The following is a 22,864-nucleotide window of genomic DNA, read 5'->3' as shown; positions in this document are numbered from 1 at the left end:
ATTGTACATTACATATTCATTATGTAATGTATTTAGACCTTCCAGATCCTGTTTAGCTAAAAAAAAGTCTCTTGAATACACACATCACAATTGTCAAGAAGCTTATCAACCACAAAGCGACGTGACTTATCCCCTGCACTGTGTCCGAGACGCAGGCCACGCGCATTATATGACCCAACCCGAAACTTCATATTAGGCCTTTTATAATGACTTGCCCATTGTCTTGAGTCGTAGTAATCACCAGATTGCGGCCACCAGGATGGACTGCAACTGCATGTTCTTGCCGCTGGCCTCCAGTGGCTCGCTCCGCTCCATGCCCTCCATCAGCTGACGTGATACGGGGCAGACGAGCTTCATAGTAATGCCAAACATAAATTCCTTCTGGCCAAAGTTGTGGATCGTACATTTCATTTACTTCATTGCATTCAGCCGAGGCGTGAAAAGAGCTAAACCTGTTTTGTAACTGATCCAGTTTTTTAGACAGATAGTTAAGGTGTCAGCTTCAAGATCAGGAGCAAATCTAGTGGCAAACATACTCACCAGCTTGGTTTTGACCACTTTAATATTACTCCCATCACCGTTTTCCACCGTTTTACTATTCCGATCTGCTTTCTCTCCCTTCTCGCTGGTTCACGAGTGTTATAGGGTTTTGGCTGTGGATGCCCCGCCACAGCATTTGCATTATTCTGCTTTAATTGTACAACCGAACGCTAAACAAAACATTTTTAGGGGACCAAAATGTTAACTGAAGAGAAAACACAGTATTAGGGTCAAAGTTTAAGACGAGAACAAGGACAACAGCCAAAAACAATTTAACATGCCATGGATTCGCTTTGCTAAGCCTCTGTCATGATTAACTACAATGACAGCCATGCCCTAACACATACCCTGCTTTACCTTCTATTTTAAAATCAATGGGAACATAATTCAAAAAATGAACATCCTTCTGTATTGAAGACTTGAAACTAGTGATTGAGACCATAAACTCATTAAGAAAATGTTTACTGAGGTAATAAATCAAGTGAAAAGTAGACTCATTTCCCCATAGACTTTTATAGAAACCAATGACTATGGGAGGGGAGGAGAGGAAAGGAGGAGTGGGGGAAGTGAGGGATAGGGACTACATGAGAAAAGGAACTAAACTAACTCACGCCCTATTATTTCTTATCATTTTCTGTTTTCTGTCAGTCTCAGTGAGATCAGTTTAGATACCGACTGCACCTCTCACACCACTCATTTAGCAGGATGAGGAACAGCCGTCAGCTGTGTGTGTGTGTTTGTGTAATCCCCATGCTTTCCCATGATTGAACCTCTCTTTTTAAAGTGGCATTCCTTGTTGTGTGTAGTTTAGTCTCCATTCTTGGTGCTAAGAGAACATTCCTGTGGTGTTTCTGTATGAAACTGCCCAAACTAAAAATGTAGCTATTTTAGTCATTTTTAAGGATCACTGCATGAGGAGGGGGCATGATCATCAAAAGACACATTTGCAAATGCTGCATTCATGGTGTGTGATTTCAAGATATTTATTTGCCTTGACATTTAAAAAGTACCTCTAAAACAAAAAACAAAAAAAATGTTTATTGTCTGTCTTCTCAGTGGTGGTGTTGTACGTGCAAGGCCTGGGGACCAAGGAGTGGAGAGAGGTGAGTGGAAAGTCTCGGAGTTTACATGAAATGCTGGTTTTGTTTCGAATGCAGAATCCTGGATTAAAGTGAGAACTGGGCTGATCAGTAGGTTTGTGCTTTGCTGAAACATTAGCTGACATACATTACAAAAAGTAAGCTGGTCCTAACAGTCTGTCTCCTATTATCCATGGCTAACTGGTTAGCCTTGGTACATGTCTGTCCACATGTTTGCTGGAAACAGTGGAGAGCTGACACTGTGTCAGTGCTGGCAGTGATGTATTTCTCTGTAATGAAGGCTGTTGGTTATTTGCCGAGGGGGTCGGGAAGGCACAATGTTTTCAGCATGCTTCACTGCGGAAAACATCGTGCCTCCCAGATAGCCTTGGTGAGCATCCTGCTAGCTGTGCTAGCAGTGTTGACCATGTTAGCACCGGCTAGCTAACGTGCTAATAGAACCGGTTAGCCAAGTTAGTTAGCCACTGGCTCCCCATAGACTTTTATAGAAACCAATGACAGAAACGTCTTCTTTTGCAACTGCACGTGCCACCCCTACTGGAAATCAGATAGAATGCAGGTTTAAGGCACTTATGCATTTGCATAATTATGCTAATATTTTCACTAATATTTACAGTCTATGGGAGGGGAGGAGTGAAGTGGAGAGGAAAGGAGGAGTGGGGGAAGTGAGGAATAGGGACTACATGAGAAAAGGAGCTAAACTAACTCACGCCATATTATTTCTTATCATTTTCTGTTTTCTGTCAGTCTCAGTGAGACCAGTTTAGATACTGACTGCACCTCTCATACCACTCATTTAGCAGGATGAGGAACAGCCTCCCAGATAGCTTTGGTGAGCATCCTGCTAGCTATGCTAGCAGTGTTGACCGGCTAGCTAACGTGCTAATAGAACCGGTTAGCCAAGTTAGCTAGCCACGCCTCCCTGGCTCTATTATCTCCGTGGCTGCGCGTGTCCCCACACGGCTGCCTTCAAAGTAGTGATGAAGTGATGACTTTTAAAGTGTTCACTGCACAGACAAGAAGTATTTTTGGAGTCCAGTTCTGTCTTCTCAGGTTGAGCATCCATGGATCACCTAACGTTAGAGGGAAACAATACAAACAGATAAGTGTTGGGTAACCTCCTTCAAAGACTTCTTTAAATGCATCCATGCAACCTAAATTATTTCAGTGTTCAATAGGTCATAATCAAATTATTTTAAATAAGATGAAGTAATAGGCCTAATCTAAAAATGCCTATTTTAGTAATAATATCAATAAAAATAATGAAGTTTGAGTTTGTGTGCTGTCAAATTTCATGTTACCGTATAGCCTCAATAACCAACTCCAGCTCAACCAATAACATATTGCAACATTTAGGTTAACATTATTTGTATTTATTATTTTCAAGTTACACACAACTTACTGTAACTTCACACAGTTCGCCAAGTCTAGCATTACGTTAATGTTGGCAAGTTATGGTTGAAACAATTTCATGGTCCAGGGTTGAATCAAACACCATTGAATTTGGTTATGATTTTGAAAGGCGAATCAACGTTTATACCACAACATTGTTACAACATTGTGACGCAACGTTTAATCACTGTTTATACCGTGACGTTGTTTAATTGTTGTAGTATTCAACATGGGTGAATTTACGTCGTGGGGAAACGTCTAAGCACCGTTGAATTTGTTTTCAATTTTGAAGGTGAATCAGCGTTGATATTGCAACATTGTTTAAACCTCTTGCTTCTCAACATAAACTATATAGAATTCTCCTCTACACTGTACACAATTAAGCATTCAAGTTACAATTTGCAATGATATCAACATTCTCAACTGTCCCTGATCATACCTCATTTTAGCATTGCATATATTTTGGATTAGCATTTTGCTTCTGAACTCTTCCCAACTGCTGAACAGCAATTTCCATCAGGATAAATAAAGCTTTCTATGACAATACTGACAGAATCTGTGATTACATAATTCCGTGTTTTCAATACAATCGTTTGAACGTGAACATACTGTGCATGACTATAACTCAGTGGTAAAGCTTGAATGTTATCGAATTAGAATCCCTGGAAAAAAAGATTAGGAACTGTTGGGCAACAGTAAAACACTTTCAATACAATTTTTCACGGCTAACAAAGATCCATACAAACATAGCAAAGGTGCATTTAATTTATTTAAGCACACTATCAGATGATAAATACTTAAATGACTATCAATATTCAAAACATACAACTCAATGATCTATAGAAATATTTTTACACCACAAATAAGTGCTTATTTGTAAGGTAAGGTAAAGTAAGGTGACCAGATTTCTGAGACAAAATCCGGGGACATTTTCAGCTCAGAAGCGTAAATACCTCCAAAACAGGTAATGTTTTTATCTTTGTAAATTTAAAACGGGGACATATGTCTAGTTTTGAAACGTAAGTGCTGTAGTATAACCAGCAGAAGACGTATTATATGTGAGGTAAGTTTAGAGACACAACCATATTTAATTATTAAAATATCAAATGTTTTTGACAAAAAAATATTCCCCAAAATTATGAATATGCTTTTTTTTTTTAAAAGTGAGTGCTGTAGTACAACTAGCAGGAGACAAGTTATAATTGAGGTAAGTTTGGAAACACTACCTTATTTAATCATTAAATTATTACATCTCTTTTCGGTGTTGTAGTTTGTAGACGGTCCATAAGCACTCGTCTAACTGCCGTCTCACCGGCGGCTGCTCGTAGAGACCAATGTTATTTATCCAGGTTGGAGGACGGCTCGTTTTGATGAAAATTAGTTTGTAGCTCGTTGTTTACCTTACTATGGTAGGAAAGCTGCGTCGTTTGTGATTTAATAACATTTCACTGTAGAGTAATTGATCCTGGGAGTTCAAATCTGTGAATATCTTTCTAATTTTACCGAAGTTGAGCTCTGAGCAGCGCATGCTCTGGCTGTCTTGAGCACGTGTAGGGTGCGCGAATAGTCGCGCACCCGGTTTGGTCAATGTTTTCTTTCTTTCATTCCAATTTCGGGTCTGTCAGTCACAGTGAAAACCAAGGACATTTCAGGGTACAGCTCCAGCCGGGGACAGGTCACCGAAACCAGGGACGTCTGGTCACCCTACTGTAAAGGGGAAAATAGAAATTAAGACAGACCACACTAAGTACCTGTCACACAGTAAGACAAGGACACGATGTAGCTGCAGTCAAGTATAATGTTGTAATGAATTTACTATGAACATCATATTAACATGTTTACAAAATGTAACAATAAACCATGTATTGTATCTCTTCTTACAACACACTAATGTCCCTTTAAGAAAATACACAATTAGAAAAATATCAGTTTCAATTATAACCTTACAGACTTTGAGAAAAGTATCAATATGTCTTTTGGTTACCTTAAACATACATTGTGTAATTTTTCAATAATTCATGTTAATTACTTCCACCAACTAATCCAATTATTCTTGTAAGCGTAGAATCTGCCATTTAGAATCATTCAGAATACATACAGGCGAGTCGCTCGAATGACGGCCGCCATGTAGTGCCTCCATCTTTAAAATACCTTAGCCAACGAGGGACATACATCATACATCCGCCTTTCGCACTTTTAGACTCAGTGGCACCGTGACGAATGCCAGCCGGGAGGGAATAAGCGAATTAAAACGCAACAGGCAAAGTAACAAGACTAAAGTTAATGGCTAGAACAGCTGCATCTAAACGATGGAGATACTAAGAGCTAATTTCGGGTTCGGCCACCATAGCAGTTGAAACGCGCTCGGGGCTAGAAAGTGAAAGTAGTATTATACTAGAAAGTAATATTCAGTTGGTTGTCATATACAATTTCACCGCTAGATGGGAGAAATTCTTACACAATGTAGCTTTAAACAAAACAGGAAAACACATTTTTTTTATCAATTATCTGAGTTAAACCTTTAAATTGAGTTACCAAAAACATAGCAAACTACCTTTAAAGCATCTCAAAACAGTATTGGCAAATTAACTTGAAACAGTATTTTTAATAAAACAGGTTCTCAAACAAAATATATTTTTGCTGCACCTTGCAAAATACTTCGAAACATAAACAGCACAATAAGATGTTTTACTGTTCCAATCAGAGATGGGGACTCGAGTCTGAGACTCGGACTCGAGTCGCACTTAAGTCACACTTAACACTTAACAGCTGACTTCAGACTTGACTCGGACTCGACCCAAAAGACTTCAGACTCGAGCTTCGAGACTCCGTCAACAACATGTTTTCATGCAATTATTGCTTTTTAAATCTAAATCTATTTTCTTTTATTAGGGAAACGTATGACGAGCCTCATGTCCCCTGCCCTTTACCATAATGTGCAACGTAACGCATGCGTTATGCCTTATGTGCTTGCACTCACATAAAAAAATATATATATATATTGACATGGCGACACCAAGTCCTCCCGGAGTTGTGCCTTTTGTCATTAGTTTTGCTTTCAATAACTTGGTAAACAGTGGCAGCTTACTGCCACTGTGTGTGTCACCAAGGTGTGTGGCACCAAGATAAATGATGCCAGATCAACAACGTCGAACTTCATCAGGCATCTCAAAACGCACCCAAATAGGTCAGTCACTCACACACTAATGTTACATTTAGTATATATCGTCACAGGTAACAGGCTAACCATCGTAAAGTGTTGTGCTAATGCTGGGAACAGGCACATTGTATCGTTATAGTTAGTGGTTGCTGAGGCTCAGACATCCATGGCGCACAGGAGTTGGGACGCACGGATCCATCTCCCCAGGAATAAACGCTGTGTCGGGTGGGCAAACTCATGTGATGCGTAATTGATCCCGTGGATGATTTGTAGGCTATTAAGTGAACAAGGTGTACCCGGTCCACCAAACACTGGGCCGTCTTGACTGTCTTAATTCTTAAGTTTTAAGAATAAGAATAAGAATTAGTAATTAAATAGTCCTACTTACTATTTCATTCATGCGTGGCGCAGCGGATCCATGCGCACTGTCACCTGCCGTGGAGACGCTCGCCTCACTAACCTCTCCTCCTCTGAGTCGGATCTCCCTCGTGCTGGACTCAGTTTCACTGAGTGTACTAATACTTAGAAAATAAATGGCATTAAATCAGTGAGTTCAAACTGCTTATTTGGAGAACGTGCCAAATAAGCAGGCACGTATAATCATAGGACCTTTAATTGAAAATGGGAGTAGGAAGTAAAGAGAAAGAGGGCAGCATAAAATGGTACCTTTGGTATCAACAGTAAATACTTTTTTTTTTTTTTAAAGATTATTTTTTGGGGCTTTTCCCTTTATTTAGTGACAGTGGATAGATGTGAAAGGGGGAGAGAGATGGGAGATGACACGCAGCAAAGGGCCACAGGTCGGATTCGAACCCGGGCCGCTGCAGGACTCCAACATGGGGCGAACGCTCTTACTTGGTGAGCTAGAGGCCGCCCCTCAACAGTAAATACTTAAATAATTGTGATTACCATTAAACCTTGATTTTAGCCCTTTTAGAAAGAAAGTTATTATAAAGCTTTCATGTAAAAAGTGATCTAAATACATATAGTCAGAATGGCCCTTTAACAGTGGTTGAGGCTAGATGGGATACAGCTACGGTGACAACAGTTAAGTTTAGGCACCAAAACGACTAGTTAAGTTTAGGAAACAGATCATGGTTTGAATTAAAACTCTAGAGGAACGAAACACGTGTTTTCCTGGGTGAAAGTATAACAAATATATTATTATATTAGTCTAGATTGTGGTTGTTTCTACCGTAAACAGCCCACCTGTTGTGGATCTTTAACTTCATCCAAAATGAAACTGCACAGACTGCCTTTTTTTACTGAAATAATTGACATTATTATAGACAGTGGACAATATGATGAGTAGTACTTGAATTTGTTCAGTAGTATTAGTGTGACAACTACTTTTTGTTCTCCAACATGTACACACTACTGTTGTAAAGCAGGGATACACAGCTCACAAGTGTGTAGACAAAAGGGAGAAATACTGTATATTTCAGCGACTCCTACAGATTAAGAAAAATAATTAACTTTCTTAATAAATAAATGTTATTCTTGGCTCAATTGTTCAGTGTCTTTGGGTTCAAATAACATTATCATGATCCCATAGGCATCCAAAAATTGAGAAAGGCTAAGCAAGTGATGTTTTTTTAAACTGAAACAAGGTGCGTTGGACATCCTGTTGTGTCTGCAAGCGCCTTTTTATTACCACGGGTTTACAGACACGTCTCTTCCTATTGGGTATCACCTGGAACACGGCCAATTATCGAGAGACACAGCCACCAAACGAGAGAAAACAACTCAAGCCGGTGAACACCGTTTCCAGGAAATGTGCCGTTTTGAGATTGAACGTGCCCCAGCTCTTTGCCTCAGGGGAAGTCCACAGTCTGACTTTAAAAAACACTGGTTTAAGCTTTTAATAATATTTCAGCTACATACTAAAGTTTTTCTACCGGTTCTGGTCTGGCCCCAGTGGCCAGAGTCTTTCTGACTCCAATTGGTCACCTCACAGACTGCACCTTTAAGTTGTGTTCGTTAAATGGTAGACCAGAAATCTATACAGAGGATTCGCTCAGTTAGTCTATAACAAACTTTAGTAAATTATATTGCAAGGAAATAACAACTTATGCATAAGGATCAGGATTCCTTTAAGACCAAACTCTCTCCCCCTGTCACCAACAGTCTCTCCAGAGTCTGACCCCGAACCTAACAATTCCCTCACTCTTTATTCTTCTTGCAGGATCCTTTTCCTTGATACATTATGTCAGTGCAGGGAGCCGCAGTTCTTCTGTTGACGTCCTGTTTCCCACCGTAGATCGCGCAAACACATGACTACACCTTGTTTTCTCTGCTTCTCTTGTCTGGAGATAAAACCACTTCTCCATTATGTTTGTTACAGTGTTAGTTATTTCTGGGTACATTCTGTTCCAGAACACCCTGCACATTTTATCACTCACAGGTCTTATGAAACAGAGAAAACAAGGTCAACATGGCTTAAGGCCTTTTACTAATATTCTACAAAATATATTCTTCAATACTCGGATACAAAAATCTGCAAACATGGCGGCCGCTAACAGAGCGGTGGCTAACATAGCGACCGATGCTAGCACATTCCCGAACATGGAGGACTTGATCGGTCAGGTCTTGGAAAAGCAACTAAGTGTGCTTGAATCAGTGGTTTACAACGCAATAAAGGGAGCGCTAACGGAAATTAATGCCTCGCTGCAACACATCAGGGCAGAGCTTGAGACAGAGGGAACTATGTGTGATCTGATGCAACCTGACTGTGGCACATTCACGACCCAGCAGCATCGGGAGCTTGAAGGAGCACAACACGAGATACATGCTAGGGGCACCCCGGACCTGCTCATCCACCCGGCCACCCTGAGAGTGACCCACGGAGGGAGAGAGTTCACCTTCACTGCAGCCACAGATGCGGACGTTTTCTGTCGGGAGCTGGATGTGGAGGACGACGCGACATCAACACGGGCCGCTCCGCCCCGGGGCCTGTTGCTGACAACAGAGCCAGAGGACGGTGGGGGGACTTCGCGTCTGATGCTGGAGGCTGGAGGCAGGGCTCAATTAGGAAGAGGCTCAAGATATTTGGTGACCTGAGACCTATAGGGGGTGCTGTAATTAACAAAATTATGTTTTGGCCTATAACGTTTGATGTGTTTGGAATTAAAACTTACTAGTGGTGTCTGTTAATACTGTGGGAGGTCCTAAGGCCGACACATGCCTATTTGTGACGTCAACGTCATTGATCCGGCCGTCATTTTGGATTTCATCAAAAACACAAAAAAGTTTTCATAGGTCACAAAATTTCTCAGAATTTCACGAAACTTGGCACAGATGATCTACAGACCAAGCCGCACAAAAGTTATTCCATTGCGTATTGATATTCCAAAGTGTTTGCCCGTCACAGCCAATCGAACTTGACGGCGAAGCTGCTAAACAGGAAGTGAAGTCATATCTCGGGGAGGCTTTCACTTATCAAAACCAATCTCAATACTTGGACTCATGACCCAATTAGGAGGAGGCTCAAGAAATTTGGTGACTTTTTACCACTATGGGGGCGCTATAATCACAGGAAGTAGGCTCATATCTCAGCAATGCTTTCACGTATCAAAATCAAACTTGGTACATGGACTTGGGACCCTATCCTGAGGAAGCAAAATACATTTGGAGTCTTTTGACCACTAGGGGTGGCACTATAATCACAGGAAGTAGGCTCATATCTCAGCAATGCTTTTACGTATAGAAACCAAACTTAGTATATGGACTTGGGACCCCATTCTGAGGACACACAATACATTTGGTGACCTTCGACCACTAGGGGAGCGCTAGAGTTACAGGAAATGAGCTCATATCAGCAATGCTTTCACCTATCGAAACCAAACTTGGTACATGGACTTGGGACTGCATTCTGAGGACGCACAATCAATTTGGAGTCATTTGACTACTAGGTGGGTGCTATAATCACAGGAAGTACGCTCATATCTCACCAACACTTTCATGTATCAAAACCGAACTTTGTACTCAAGACCCAATCCCGAGGACGTAAAATAAATTTGGTGACGTTTGACCACTATGGGGGCGCTATAATTACAGGAAGTGAGTTCATATCTCAGCAATGTTTTGATGTATGAAGTCCAAACTTGGTACAGGGACATGGTAGCTGATTGTGAGGATGTGCAAGGAAAGTGGTGTCATTTGTCCTATAGGGGCGCTGTAATAAAGAAAGTGAGCTCATATCTCAGCAACGCTTTGATGTACTAAAGCCAAACTTGGTACAGGGACTTGCACTTGATTGTGGGAACGCACAAGGACATTGGTGTAATTTGGCCTCTAGGGGCACTGTAACGAAGTAAATTAGCTGATATCTCAGCCATTCTTTATCCAATTGCCATCAAAGTTGCTGTGAGTGCTTGCTCATGCCATGGCAACGCCATTCCTGCTAGTGTACTGCTTGGCCCCCTCATTGCTGCTTGCAGCTATATTTCAATTTGTGTTTCTTTGTTCTGTGCGCCATCTGACATTACCTGTCACACATTGTGGATTTTGTTTTGTATGTCTGAAGGTGCTAATAAAAGAATGTATCACAAAAAAGAATAGCTTTTAATGTGTTATAGTGTGCTATTTTCTATAATAATTTGAACTTGTGTAAATTGTCTTTGAGTACCCTGAAAAGCACTTTATAAATAAAATGTATTATTATAAGTAATTGTAATTATTTATCTTACTTTAGCAATTTATGTAATTAAGTAAAGGTATTTCAAATAATTTCGTGGGACCTATACTGACCAGTTTTGTTAAATGAGTTAATGCAGGATCAAGGATATGGTTCATACTAGCATTTCTGCATGATGTAAAGCAGACGTCTGAAATATTTATTATAATGAGTATAGTATTTACAGGGCGTTTAGCAGACGTTGGGGCAATGTATCAGCCTGGCATATCTGCACGGCGTATACAAGGCGTCCGGACGTAAAGGAGATGTTGGGGCAATGTATAAATCTAGCATCTACATGGCATAGTAGAGACGTAGGGGCGATGTATCATCCTGGCTCTCTGCACGATGTATAATAGACATCAGAACAATGTATAATATAGCATCTACTGGGCATTTAGAAGACGTCGGGCGATGCCTTAAATCAAGCATCTCATGATGTATGGAAGATGCCGCTAAAACGCCACTGAGCGACGTCGGATGTAGGGCCAGTGAGCAAACACTCAAAAACGTACGTATTCCCGCCGCACTTCGATAACATCGCCAAGATGTAGTGGTGACTTATGTGTGCTTACTGGGTTGGTTTCCAAGGGTTAAGGTCATAAATTGTCTTTAATTTACTGTACATTTTCTGTAGGTATTAAATTAGCTGACAGTGTTTTTAACCTGTTAACATCCACCGGGTCACCGGTGACCCATTTGCAAAATGTATTAATATTTCAACTTTAAGCATTATTTAACGAATGTGACACTTTTGTCAATACACATCATTAGATCGGTTAGATTCTCAGCTATCCCATTCTTCAGTTCATTTAATGGAAATCATAGCACCAAAGCATGATTCATTTAGATGGACAAACCTCATAAACAAAAAAAGAATTAAAAGTGACGACTCCTTACCTTTTTTTTTTTTTTTTTTTTTTTTTAAGATCAATTTTTTATTGTTTATTTTTATGAGACATACAGAACAGAGAAACTCAAATTGAACAAGAACAAAAACCCTCTCCCACCCTCTGCGGTCTCGAGGAAAACAGAACAAATAAACAAACAGAAATCACACCTTGCATAGGCACTCTCCTCTATTTCTTGTGGCGCTGAGGTCATTAGGTCTGATATTTGTGATACCTTTTCCATAGGTTGATAGTCGATGATTTGGCGTCGTTAATCCTTGCTGTAGAGACCTCAAGCATAACTATGTCTAGAAAATACGCCAACCACTGTTTTATACAAAGCGAGTGAGGGGGGAGCCAGCATTGAGCTATCATTTTCTTGGTTGCAGTTGAGCCAGCTAGCCAAATTTTCCTCTGTCTCCCAAGCAGGTGTAATTTAGAGTCGTCATTAAGTAACAAAACAATCGGGTCAGCAGGAATTCGACATCCTATCACATCAGATATTATTGATGTTGTTTTATTCCAGAACTCCTGCACCTGTTCACATTCCCAGACCATATGCAGGAAAGTTCCAGTTTGTTCAGGTTGACAGAATGCAATAGGGAGTGGGAATTACTTTAGAGACGTATCTCTTCTGAGGAGTCCAATATGTCCTATGACATATGTTGAAGTGGATCTGCTGGTGATTTGGGTTCTTGGAACAGTGGAAAATGTTGTCCCAAACTGTCTCCCAATTAATTGCATTCCCCTCAGGGCTCAGCTCTCGCTCCCATTTCTTTACTATGGGGAGTTCTCCTATGGATACTTGCATCAGTTTAGCATAAATCTTGGACACTAATCCTCTCACAGGAAAATCAACAAACCATTTAATGACTAGGTGTGCCTCAAGACTGTTTCCCCATGGCACGCCATAACATTTTAGGGCTGATCTTATAGATATAGATAAAAGAAGAAGGATGTCCTGGGGACCTCAAAACTAGCTCTCAGGGCTTCAAAACTCAACATACCTTTCTCATTGAATAGCTGGTCTAAAGTATAAATACCTCTGTCACTCCACTGATTACAAGCAAAGGGTTTGTTACCAGACATTAAGTGGGCATTGTGCCATATTGGGGTATTGAAATGCCACTTATTGGTGTAGCGTAGTTGCTCCTCAACTTGTTTAAAATTGATCAATGTGTTGGTGATAATAGGGCCATAGGCTAGCATACACTTTTTGGACACATACCTGCAAAGGCAAGGTCTTGCAGTCTTAGACTTCCAGTGAGGTTTTGCTCTATTTCTCTCCATGGAACTGTAGATGAGGGGTCCATCCACACTCTAATGGCCCGTAGCTGAAAGGCTCTGTGATATATTTTGAAGTTGGGGAGGGCCAGGCCTCCCGTGTTTGTAGTAGTATTTTAGCCTAGGTTGTTTATTATTCCAAATATACTGCCGAATTAAGGTATCAAATTTCTTCCAGAATTTTATTGGTGGGGGTAAGGGGATCATTGTACTTAAGAAATTCACACGAGGAACTATGTTAATTTTAACAACAGCAATCGTGGACCGTAGCGATGCTGGCAGCACACTTCCGGTGAAAATAAGTGAGTGTTTTTAGGATTCAAGACAGGTGACTTGCCTTTCAGAGGGTGACAGCCTTAGCACTTCATTGTTGTGTGCCGTTATGAACCGTTTCGTCACGTTACAACAAAGAAGTCAGCTTTCATGTATTCCCTGTTGATGCTGCGGTATGGGCTGAGTGGATGCAGATGATCCTGAGGGATGACTTCAACCCGACCAAAAACACCCAGGTCTGTAGTCGGCATTTTAAGAAGAGTGATATTAATGTGACTGCCGGGGGGTTGAGGAGGCTGAAGAAGGGAGCCGTACCAGTTTACTTTTCGTGGAATGGGTACAAACTACCTGCACCCAGACCAAGCGTCTGGGAACGGCGTCTGCGGGCCAAGGGTTCCGCACCAGAGTCAGACTCGGACTCGGAGATGGAGAGATGCTGTGATCCACAAGATGGTGTGCGTTACCAGCGCCAAGACAGCCTCTGCCAGCATCAGAACAGTCCATCACCCAACAACAACGGTAGGTAACAAATGTGGTAACATGACGTGTTCTGAAATTGGATACAAACTGTTTTATTTCGTAATTGCCCCTGTTGGTTTGTGGAGTTAACTACATCTAACTAAAAAAGTAAAAGCCAACCAGCTGATGTTGGTATTATTTTCTGATTTATGCTTTGTAATAACAATGTCAAGGTAACTAAACAGAGGCTTTTGTTTTCTATCTCAACAGAAACTGAAACCAATTGACGAGTTTCTGCTGTTCCTGATGTACCTGTCAGTGGGTTTTCCTCTCAGGGACCTTGCAGAAAGGTTCAGCATTCACCGCACTACTGCAAGTCGATCATCTCCACATGGACTCATTTCCTGTACTGCCTGCTGGGAAGCAAGCGCCTTTGGATTCCTCCAGAGATAGTGAGAGCTCACCTGCCACCTGAGTTTGCAGCTTTTTCTGATACACAGGTGGCCCTTGATTGTACAGAGATATTCTGTCAGACGCCATCCTCTCTGCTCCTTCAGAATGAGGTTTTCTCTACCTACAAATCGCACACTACATTCAAGGCATGGCACCCCATGGTGCTGTCACCTTTGTGTCTGGACTGCATGCAGGCTCTATGAGTGATCGCGAGATCTTCAAGCTGTCCAGGATTGTAAAGCTGCTAAAGCCAGGTATGGCGATCATGGTGGACAAAGGGTTTGTTGTGGACAACCTTGCTCCTTGTAAGGTGTACCGGCCTGCCTTTCTCAGCAACAAATGACAAATGAGTCGAGCGAATGTCAGACAGACACAGTCAATTGCATGTCTGAGAGTGCATGTGGAGAGGTGCATAAGGAGAGTGAAAGAGAACAAACTCTTTGACAAGGACATACCATTGTCTATATGTGGGAACATTGATGAATTGTTCAGTGTGGCCTGCTTCCTGGTCAATTATCAGAATGGGCCATTAGTGAAGGCATGGACAACTCAGCAATGAATTAGTTTTTTGAAGCCACATGTGCAAAACTCACTAACTAACTACAGTCTGCACTATCAACAGTCACCTGAACTAAACAGTTCACATCTCCTGTAATACTCATTCACAACAACACAACTCTTAATACACGTCTCAGGGCAGCCAAACACTATGAACAATCCTCATTTAGATAACGCACACTGTCACTCAGAACAAACTGAGAGTAAAAACACCAGCATCAAACAGAAATCACAAACTTTTCATCTTTACATTACATTACAGTAGTTACATTAATACATTACATTACTAGTTTCTTTAAAGAAAATATATAGATTTTATAATATACCAATTTTATGTAGGGTAAACAAGAAGGAATGAAAATCAACAGTTTGCTTCAATATAGTATTTTCTCTCTAGTAATTTATGGAATAACTGAAACAACTAAAGGTACATACCAGTAACAAAGAATAGTGTGATTAATCCTGCCTCTCTCCAGCATCATGAGGCATGTTTTCTTCATCACATTGGGTTTCTGCATCATCTCTAAATACTAATGAATGTGGTGTTTCCATTGCTTTCACCTCCATTACTTTCTGAAAAACAGTAAGAACGCAGTTTTACTATAGTAATAACATAGTGTATTTTTTTATAGCTGTGTATGTAACCTCAGACATCTTACCTGGACATGTTGGTATCTTTGCTCTTTTACCTGTTGCTCTCAAACGGTACAGTGTACTATTGTTTCAGTCTTATTTGGTGTTTGTAAAAAAGGCTTTCTGAGCTTTCTCTGTATAAATACCGTATATGTTCACTAACTAGTCTAAAACAAGACACCTGCTTAGGCTTTCAGCTAAAATTGTAATCAGCAGTGTTTGATAGGCACCAGACTGAAATCTATTCTGTTTTGACAGTTTTGACAGCAGTGTGTTAGCATTTGAACAGAAAAACTGTAAAGATCTGTCTTGCTTCTTAAAAACCATTCTTTGTGTCATTGTTATCATTACATTAGCTTTGGGTTTTTACTGACTTTAAATGAAAATGAAAACGCGCCAGAGAGGTCATTAGAACACGTAGAATTTAATAAGGAAATATTGAACAACACTTATTCAATGATCCAATATCAACAATCCACATAGCTTTTTACACTCACTCTCAATTCAATCAGTACAAAAGGTATGGTCTCAGGTCAATTGTAGGCCTGCATTAGTGACATTAGCTCTAGTTTTGTAGAGATTTGTTAAACTGAACAATGAAATCTCAACACCGATTGAACAATTATCACTTCAGGTTTTGTAGAGATTTGTAAAGATGAACACCACCACAACCAAATCAGACTGTGCTTGTATAGCTGTGTAAATCTGAACAATAAAACCACAACATACAAGCTTACTTATTGAGCCTAATGTTAGTCCAGGTTTTGTATAGATTTGTAAAGATGAACAATAAAACCTAATATTAGTTCAGGCTTTGTATAGATTTGAAAAGATGAACAATAAAACCTAATATTAGTTCAGGCTTTGTATAGATTTGTAAAGATGAACAATCAAACCTAATATTAGTTCAGGCTTTGTATAGATTTGTAAAGATGAACAATAAAACCTAATATTAGTTCAGGCTTTGTATAGATTTGTAAAGATGAACAATAAAACCTAATATTAGTTCAGGTTTTGTATAGATTTGTAAAGATGAACAATCAAACCTAATATTAGTTCAGGCTTTGTATAGATTTGTAAAGATGAACAATAAAACCACAACAAGAACATTTATAAACTGATTGAAACATAACTGATGGAATGAACCATTGATTTTTAAAAGATCAGATCAAGTAATGATAGAAAAAGAAATAATCTCCCCTCTCCCTTATAACCCTAGCGACCTCCACATCCTCCTCTGCAAAACCACAAAATCGCACCACTGCATTCTGGTGATAAGCAGCTGGCCTTGCACCTGCCAATAGTAGCTGTGGCCTGGCCTCAGGCGCAAGGCGCCACTCTTCATGTGCAGGTACCCGCAGTCCACATAGCTCTTCACGTTGGGGCACTTCACCTCCACCAGTCCGAATGGTCGGATCAAAAACGACACCATCTGGAGAGGATCTGAGCCAGGGAGCATATGGATGGATGACATCCTCTTCATCAAGGCTTTCTGAACCCCACCTTTGCGGATGCGTTCTGCAAGGTTCTCTGCAGAGCTTTGACCTTGGACGTGGCACACCTCCCGGAACCTGGAGGAGGTGAGCCTCATCTTCCTCAGGCTGTGCCACTCTGCGCTGCCACTCTGTTCCCTCGTGGCCATCTCGATGGATCTTGCCATGTCGAAAGTGATGTTAAGTGACATTACATTTAGGTGTTGTTGGTGAGTGCACACAAAGGAACATGTGGTTGGGTCCAGCCTGTGACCATCTAACTGCAGAGGTGGTGGAGGGGGTGCGTCTGGGTGGTGGATGATTACCCTACTCACTGGCACTGGGTGCTGGTATGAAATAGGGCTGCCTTCTTGAATGGTCCCAAAGGCTGAATCGACGAGGGGGACATCACTTCTTATGGAGAGTGTGGTAATTAGCGGAGCAAGGTCTGCTGTGAAGTCCTGGTATGCCTTGTCAACCTTCAGGACATGTGGATCTGGCAATTCCCCCTTTGACTTGGGTTTTGTTGAGATGAAGACCTGCCTGTTTTCACACCCTATCAAATAAACAAACAAAACTTAAGGACAGAAGTTGATTAGCCACCATAACATACAAACTAACCACACTAATACACCAGATAGGCTTCACAATTTTCTCCAATCCCCTCTTAATGCGATTGGCAGTGCTATCATAGCTAACTGTAATAGATGTGGTAATGATGGGCTTGTTTTGTCTTCATTGTGCTTTTTAAACAAGATGGGTAGAGTTTATATCTAATTTAAAAAATAAATGAAACATCAACAATTTGTGATTAGCCTAAGTTCTTAAGTACTTACCAGTCTTCGTGGTTTATGCCATCGCTGCTCAGTTTGCAGCTGAGGATAGGCGGTACCACTTTCAGTTGCAACGTAGAGTACTTTGTGGTCTGATACAGTAGTGCAACACTGTGGTTGCAGAGAGCGGTTCCAGCCACACAGGAGCACTCAGCCAGTATTACAGTTAGACTAAGTCATTAGATAACAACTATAAAAAAAAAAACACTAAAGGTGAGAGGTGAGAGCAGGCTAACCGTTCAAGCAAATAGTAGCTGTATAAATCATACATGTGCAATTAATCAAAATTTAATCTTGATTATGATTTCGGCTCCCAATGATCACAAAAACAGAATAATCGAGAAAACTAATTATTTAGCTCATTACGTTTTGCAGGTAAACTCTTATTTTCTCTTGTGTTCTGAATGAAAAAATAAAGCTTAAATAGGAAAAATATTAAGGCAAGTTTCACAGTTGTAATTTCTTACTGTTGATTTATTTAACTTTTTCTACTGTTTTTAAGTTCAATAATTGCACCCTAGTATGATTCATTAGGCTACCAGAACAACCAGAACAAATAAGCCTGCCTCACTAATCTCTTAAAATATTTAAGTTAGAACAAGAGTGTTAGTAAAGCGTTGAAGAGGTTAGTATAGCCTAGATTGAGGGTACAAAATCAGCTCTTACCTCACACTGACTAATGTACCCATCATGAACAGGCCTACTTAAACTTATTACTTACTTAAACTTATGCTCTAAAGAACGGGAGCAGTAACAACCAGTTTCTGGGGTGTCCATGAAAGTATAGTTCAGGTTTAAGTCAAATAAACAGACTTAAGTTTTATTATTGTTATTCTACATCCACATCACTAACACACAAAAATACCCCAGAATCTGACTTGAACTGGTTAAACACGTTTTCCTCTCTACTCTGAGGTCGTGAGGCTTCTCATGCTTCCTCATGGACCTATAACATACAGCCCTGACGGTCACCCTCCCTGCAGGGTCTTTGTTTGACACTGTGGGAATTCAACATCATTCATGTAATGTTAGACAAAACACACTGGACTTCTTTTCAACACGGTACAGTCGATCAAACAACCTGATGAACGGACAATGGTGGTAAATAATCTTGATCGCGGCCATTGATGAGCAGTTGCGCTACTCATACTCAAAGCACTATTCGGTAGGCCCACCTCTGACAATCTCATACTAATCCTAACTTGACAGCTGTCTAAACATAGTGTCCGATAGTGATAGGGTATGTTTTCTCTGTGCCCGATCTAAACAAATCTAAAATATCTACAGGATCTAAATGTTAGCTACATAGCTACTGCTAGCTAGTTAGCGATACCACAATGTGAATGTGTTTTGCGGTCAATTTCAAACTTATCTTCATAGTTGTCAAAACTTGAAAGGTACATCTTGTACCCCTTTTCCCGTTTACTCCGGGGGGCAGAGCATCCCTTTCGGATGAGTCTGTGGACGTCTGATATGGTTAGCTTGGGCAGGTCTTGGAGATATCTGGTGTAAAACATCGCCATCTTACCGGAAGTATACACCCACACACTCGAGGGAGCGGAAGTAGAACAGAAGTATAGTCTTGCACCGAGCGAATTGGCTCGATCCCTTTGAACACTACTTAATATAGTTTCATAGTTGTCCTGGACAACTCGCTGTAGCGATGCGTGATACCCAAATATGTAATTTTGCTTTGGGTTGGTATTGTACCACTAATGGCTGATGTCACATGCCTGTTGTTCAATAAAAGAAGATTAGATTTATTCCAGTTGATTTTATAGCTGGAAATTGAGCCAAATTCGTTGAAGATTTTAAGAATTTTTGGAATAGAGTCCTCAAGATCAGAGATGTACAACAAAATATCATCTGCAAATAATGATATTGAGCTGCTATTGGATTTAATCTGGACATTACAGATTTAATTCTGCTTTATGGCTTGGGCTAACGGTTGAAGAGAGATTGCAAACAGCATGGGGGAAAGCGGGAATCCCTGTCGCGAGCACCGCTCAATGGGAGATGGCTGTGACTGACTATGGCCATGGGATTCGCATATAAAGTATGCACCATGTCAATGAATTTGGCCCCCAAGCCAAGCCTCTCCATTACTTGCCACAAGTAGTTCCACTCTAGGCGGTCGAAAGCCTTTTCCGCGTCCACTGATAACACTGCTGCCGTTGTTAGAAGGTTTTTGGCTTCTTCTATTACATGAAATAGTCTGCGTACTGTGGTAGATTGCAGGGAGAGATGAGGGGAGTGGTAATTGAAGGAAGGTATCTTGCGGCCCGTTGGCTCCACCCCTGAGCCTTATATGGACTTCCTCTTCCAACAAGGAGAGGCTGGAATTAATTAGGTGATTAGGTTTTGGAGGGAAAAGGGGAAGGATGTTTTTGAACTGGGAACAAAGGGAACCAGAGGAAGAAGGACAGGGACTGAGTGAGACAGAGGAGTGGAAAATACTGAGAAGGATACTGAATTAAAGTGTGTGAATAAGTGGTGTGACCTGGACTGGCTGATTACCCCCCTGTGTACCGAATTGTTCTGGATGAGGACCCGTGTTTGGATTACCTGTGGATAGAAGATGACGAGACTGGATTGTGGACATTGAAGCAGCGGATGGTGAAGTAGAGTGGAAATTCCCCTCCTAGCTGTAATTTATCCTTAATAAACTTTCTAACTATTTTCAACTGTACTCCTGGTGCCGGCTTGTCTTATTGAACTGGTGACGTGGACACCCACACCCCTGGGCGTGCCACAGTACATTGTCTGCAGCATGACGCTTTGGTATAAAACCTGATTGGTTGGGGTGGACTAGCTTCTCAATAAAGCGCTCTAGGCGGAGAGCCAAGACTTTGGAATAAAGCTTAATGTCAGTCCCGATGAGGCTGGTGGGCCTGAAATTTGAGCAATCCGTAAGATCTTTGCCCTTTTTGGGCATGACAGAAATTAGCGCAAACCAACAGTTTGTTGGTGGAAAGTACCCTTCTCTATGGCTGAGGTTAAAGCTTGTAAGATGGTAGGTCCTAATATGTGTTGGATCTGAGCTGCAGGAGGACTCATACAACATTGAATAAGGATTGAAAAGTGGCACCGATATGCTTAGGATTTGTTGAGATACCTGCGGATGCTGTTGATAGTAGCTCTAGATTCACTTTGTTTTAATTTCAGAGTAGAGCTCTGTTCGACTTCTGACTAGAAGAGTATGTGTAGATTTAGAAAAACACGTCTTAAGAGACTGCTCTAGAGATTTACGATGTTCTTCCAACTCTGCAATCCTTGCCTCTCTTTTCCTCTTCAAGTTGACCGCAAAGGAAGATGTGAAATCTCTAATAAATCCTTTCGTTGCCTGCCAGACATGTGCAGGGTCAGAAACTGAGTTGGTGTTGATTGATATAAACTCAGCCAGTCTGATTCTAAATTCTGCATCAAAGGCTTTGTTCTGGAGAAGGGAGTTGTTAAATTGCCACCTCCTACATCTTTCTCCTAACATATCACAATGGAGCCATTGCCAAATGAGTTGATACAAAGCTAATTATCAGCTCCACAAAACTCTGTATTTCTCAGCATGGCTGTGTTTAGAAATTGGTGTTGGGCGCCCGGATAGCTCAGTTGGTAGAGCGGGCGCCCATATATAGAGGTTTACACCTCGACGCAGCGGGCCCGGGTTTGACTCCGACCTGCGGCCCTTTGCTGCATGTCATTCCCCCGTCTCTCTCCCCTTTCATTCCTTCAGCTGTCCTGTCCTGGTGTTGTCCAGCGACTTTCGCACGCTGAAACTCAAGTAAAGTCCATGTTTTTTTTTAATCCTCCGTGTCCTCCTTGGCTACGTAGCACTGTGTGGAGGAGGGGTGGGGGTGAAGCAATCGTCAGCTGTGTCATGTGGATGCACCAACAGAATTGATGTCATTACTTAGAATTCCTCATAGGGGAGACAGAAACTATAACTTTAAACTTTAAGGTCATTCAATGTATATAGGGTGTACATTTTAATATGTGCACGCTTGTGTGGTTTGATTTTATATCCTAACAAAATACAACTGACATAAAACGTAACCTAACTAAGCCTATCTAAGGGCGCTTTCACACCTACCTTATTTGGTCTGGACTTTCGGACTTTTCAGTTTAGTCCGAACCAAAATTGCAGGTGAGAAAGGTGCCCGGATCAAAAGACCAAATTTTGGTCCGATCAAAAGAGGTGGACTCTTTTGATCGGACTAGGAACCTACCAAGGAAAAACTCCCTTTTAGGAAGAAACCTCGGAAAGACCCAGGCTCTTGGTAGGCGGTGTCTGACAGTGCCGGTTGGGGGTGTGATGAATAGTGGCAATAACAGTCAAAATAAAGATAATGGAACAGTGCCTAGAAATAGTAGTTGTAGTAGTTCATGGCATATCAGGGCACTGCAGGGCATTACAGGACGTAGCAGGACACAGCACAGCATAGCAGGATGTAGTAGGACGTAAATGTACAGTGTAGGTTTCCGTTTGTCTCTGAATAAATGCTCCAGAAAAAAAGTTCCTGTGTCTTGCCTCTCAACATCACAACAAAACAAAAAGAGCCGCAGCAGTAGGGAAGAGCAGCAGTCAGTTGAAAAAACTCAGACACAGAGAGAGGATATGAGAGGACGGGGAAGCCCGTCTACAAACCAATCAATTATAAGTATCTGGTATCTCACGTATGTGATGACGACAGGATGTAGTTTTGTCACGTATAGATCTTTAGTGCGCTTGCATAACTGCAGTGTGAAACCAAAACTTACCGGATCAAATGTATGCAATGTAACAAAAACATGAACCTTGGTCCGGACCTTGGTTCGGACTTTCAGGTGTGAAAATGCCCTTAGATGTCAGAAGAGAGACCTGGCTGGCACCCCTTGACTAAATAAAAAAAAGATAGCAATCAAGTCAGTCAAAGTGTCACAACACTCACATTATAGCTAGGATAAGTTTGAATTTAAGAATAGCTGGAGCATCTGGCTCTGACACCTGCTGCTGTCAGCTGTTACTGCCTCTTTCAAATAGAAACACTCAAATCATATTTAATTATTACTTCATGGGAATTATAAATGCTTTTAATAGGCAGCTTTAATACGTGTTAGGTGTAAATATGTAATCCCTGTTACAGCTTCTTTAATCCTCTTTCACTA

At 41.1% G+C, this 22,864-nt stretch overlaps 1 protein-coding gene and 1 long non-coding RNA gene across 2 annotated transcripts in view; both read left to right on the top strand.

The window, feature by feature from the left end:
* The window catches only part of LOC116059772 (copine-9-like), a 310,601-nt gene that overhangs the window by 65,942 nt on the left and 221,795 nt on the right, over positions 1–22,864 (top strand). The window contains exon 3 of the mRNA XM_031313026.2: positions 1,597–1,643. Coding sequence (XP_031168886.1) covers positions 1,597–1,643 — 47 coding nt within the window. The remainder of the gene's footprint in view (positions 1–1,596; positions 1,644–22,864) is intronic.
* LOC118495240 lies at positions 4,218–22,285 on the top strand. The gene is made up of 3 exons (XR_004897560.1): positions 4,218–4,337; positions 21,696–21,698; positions 22,275–22,285. It is a non-coding gene; the product is annotated as an uncharacterized LOC118495240 (long non-coding RNA).

The sequence above is a fragment of the Sander lucioperca genome, chromosome 6 (assembly GCF_008315115.2).
Source record: "Sander lucioperca isolate FBNREF2018 chromosome 6, SLUC_FBN_1.2, whole genome shotgun sequence".
Taxonomy (NCBI): Eukaryota; Metazoa; Chordata; class Actinopteri; order Perciformes; family Percidae; genus Sander; species Sander lucioperca.
Note: the sequence above shows the minus strand (reverse complement) of the source record. Positions and strands in the feature narration are given on the sequence as shown.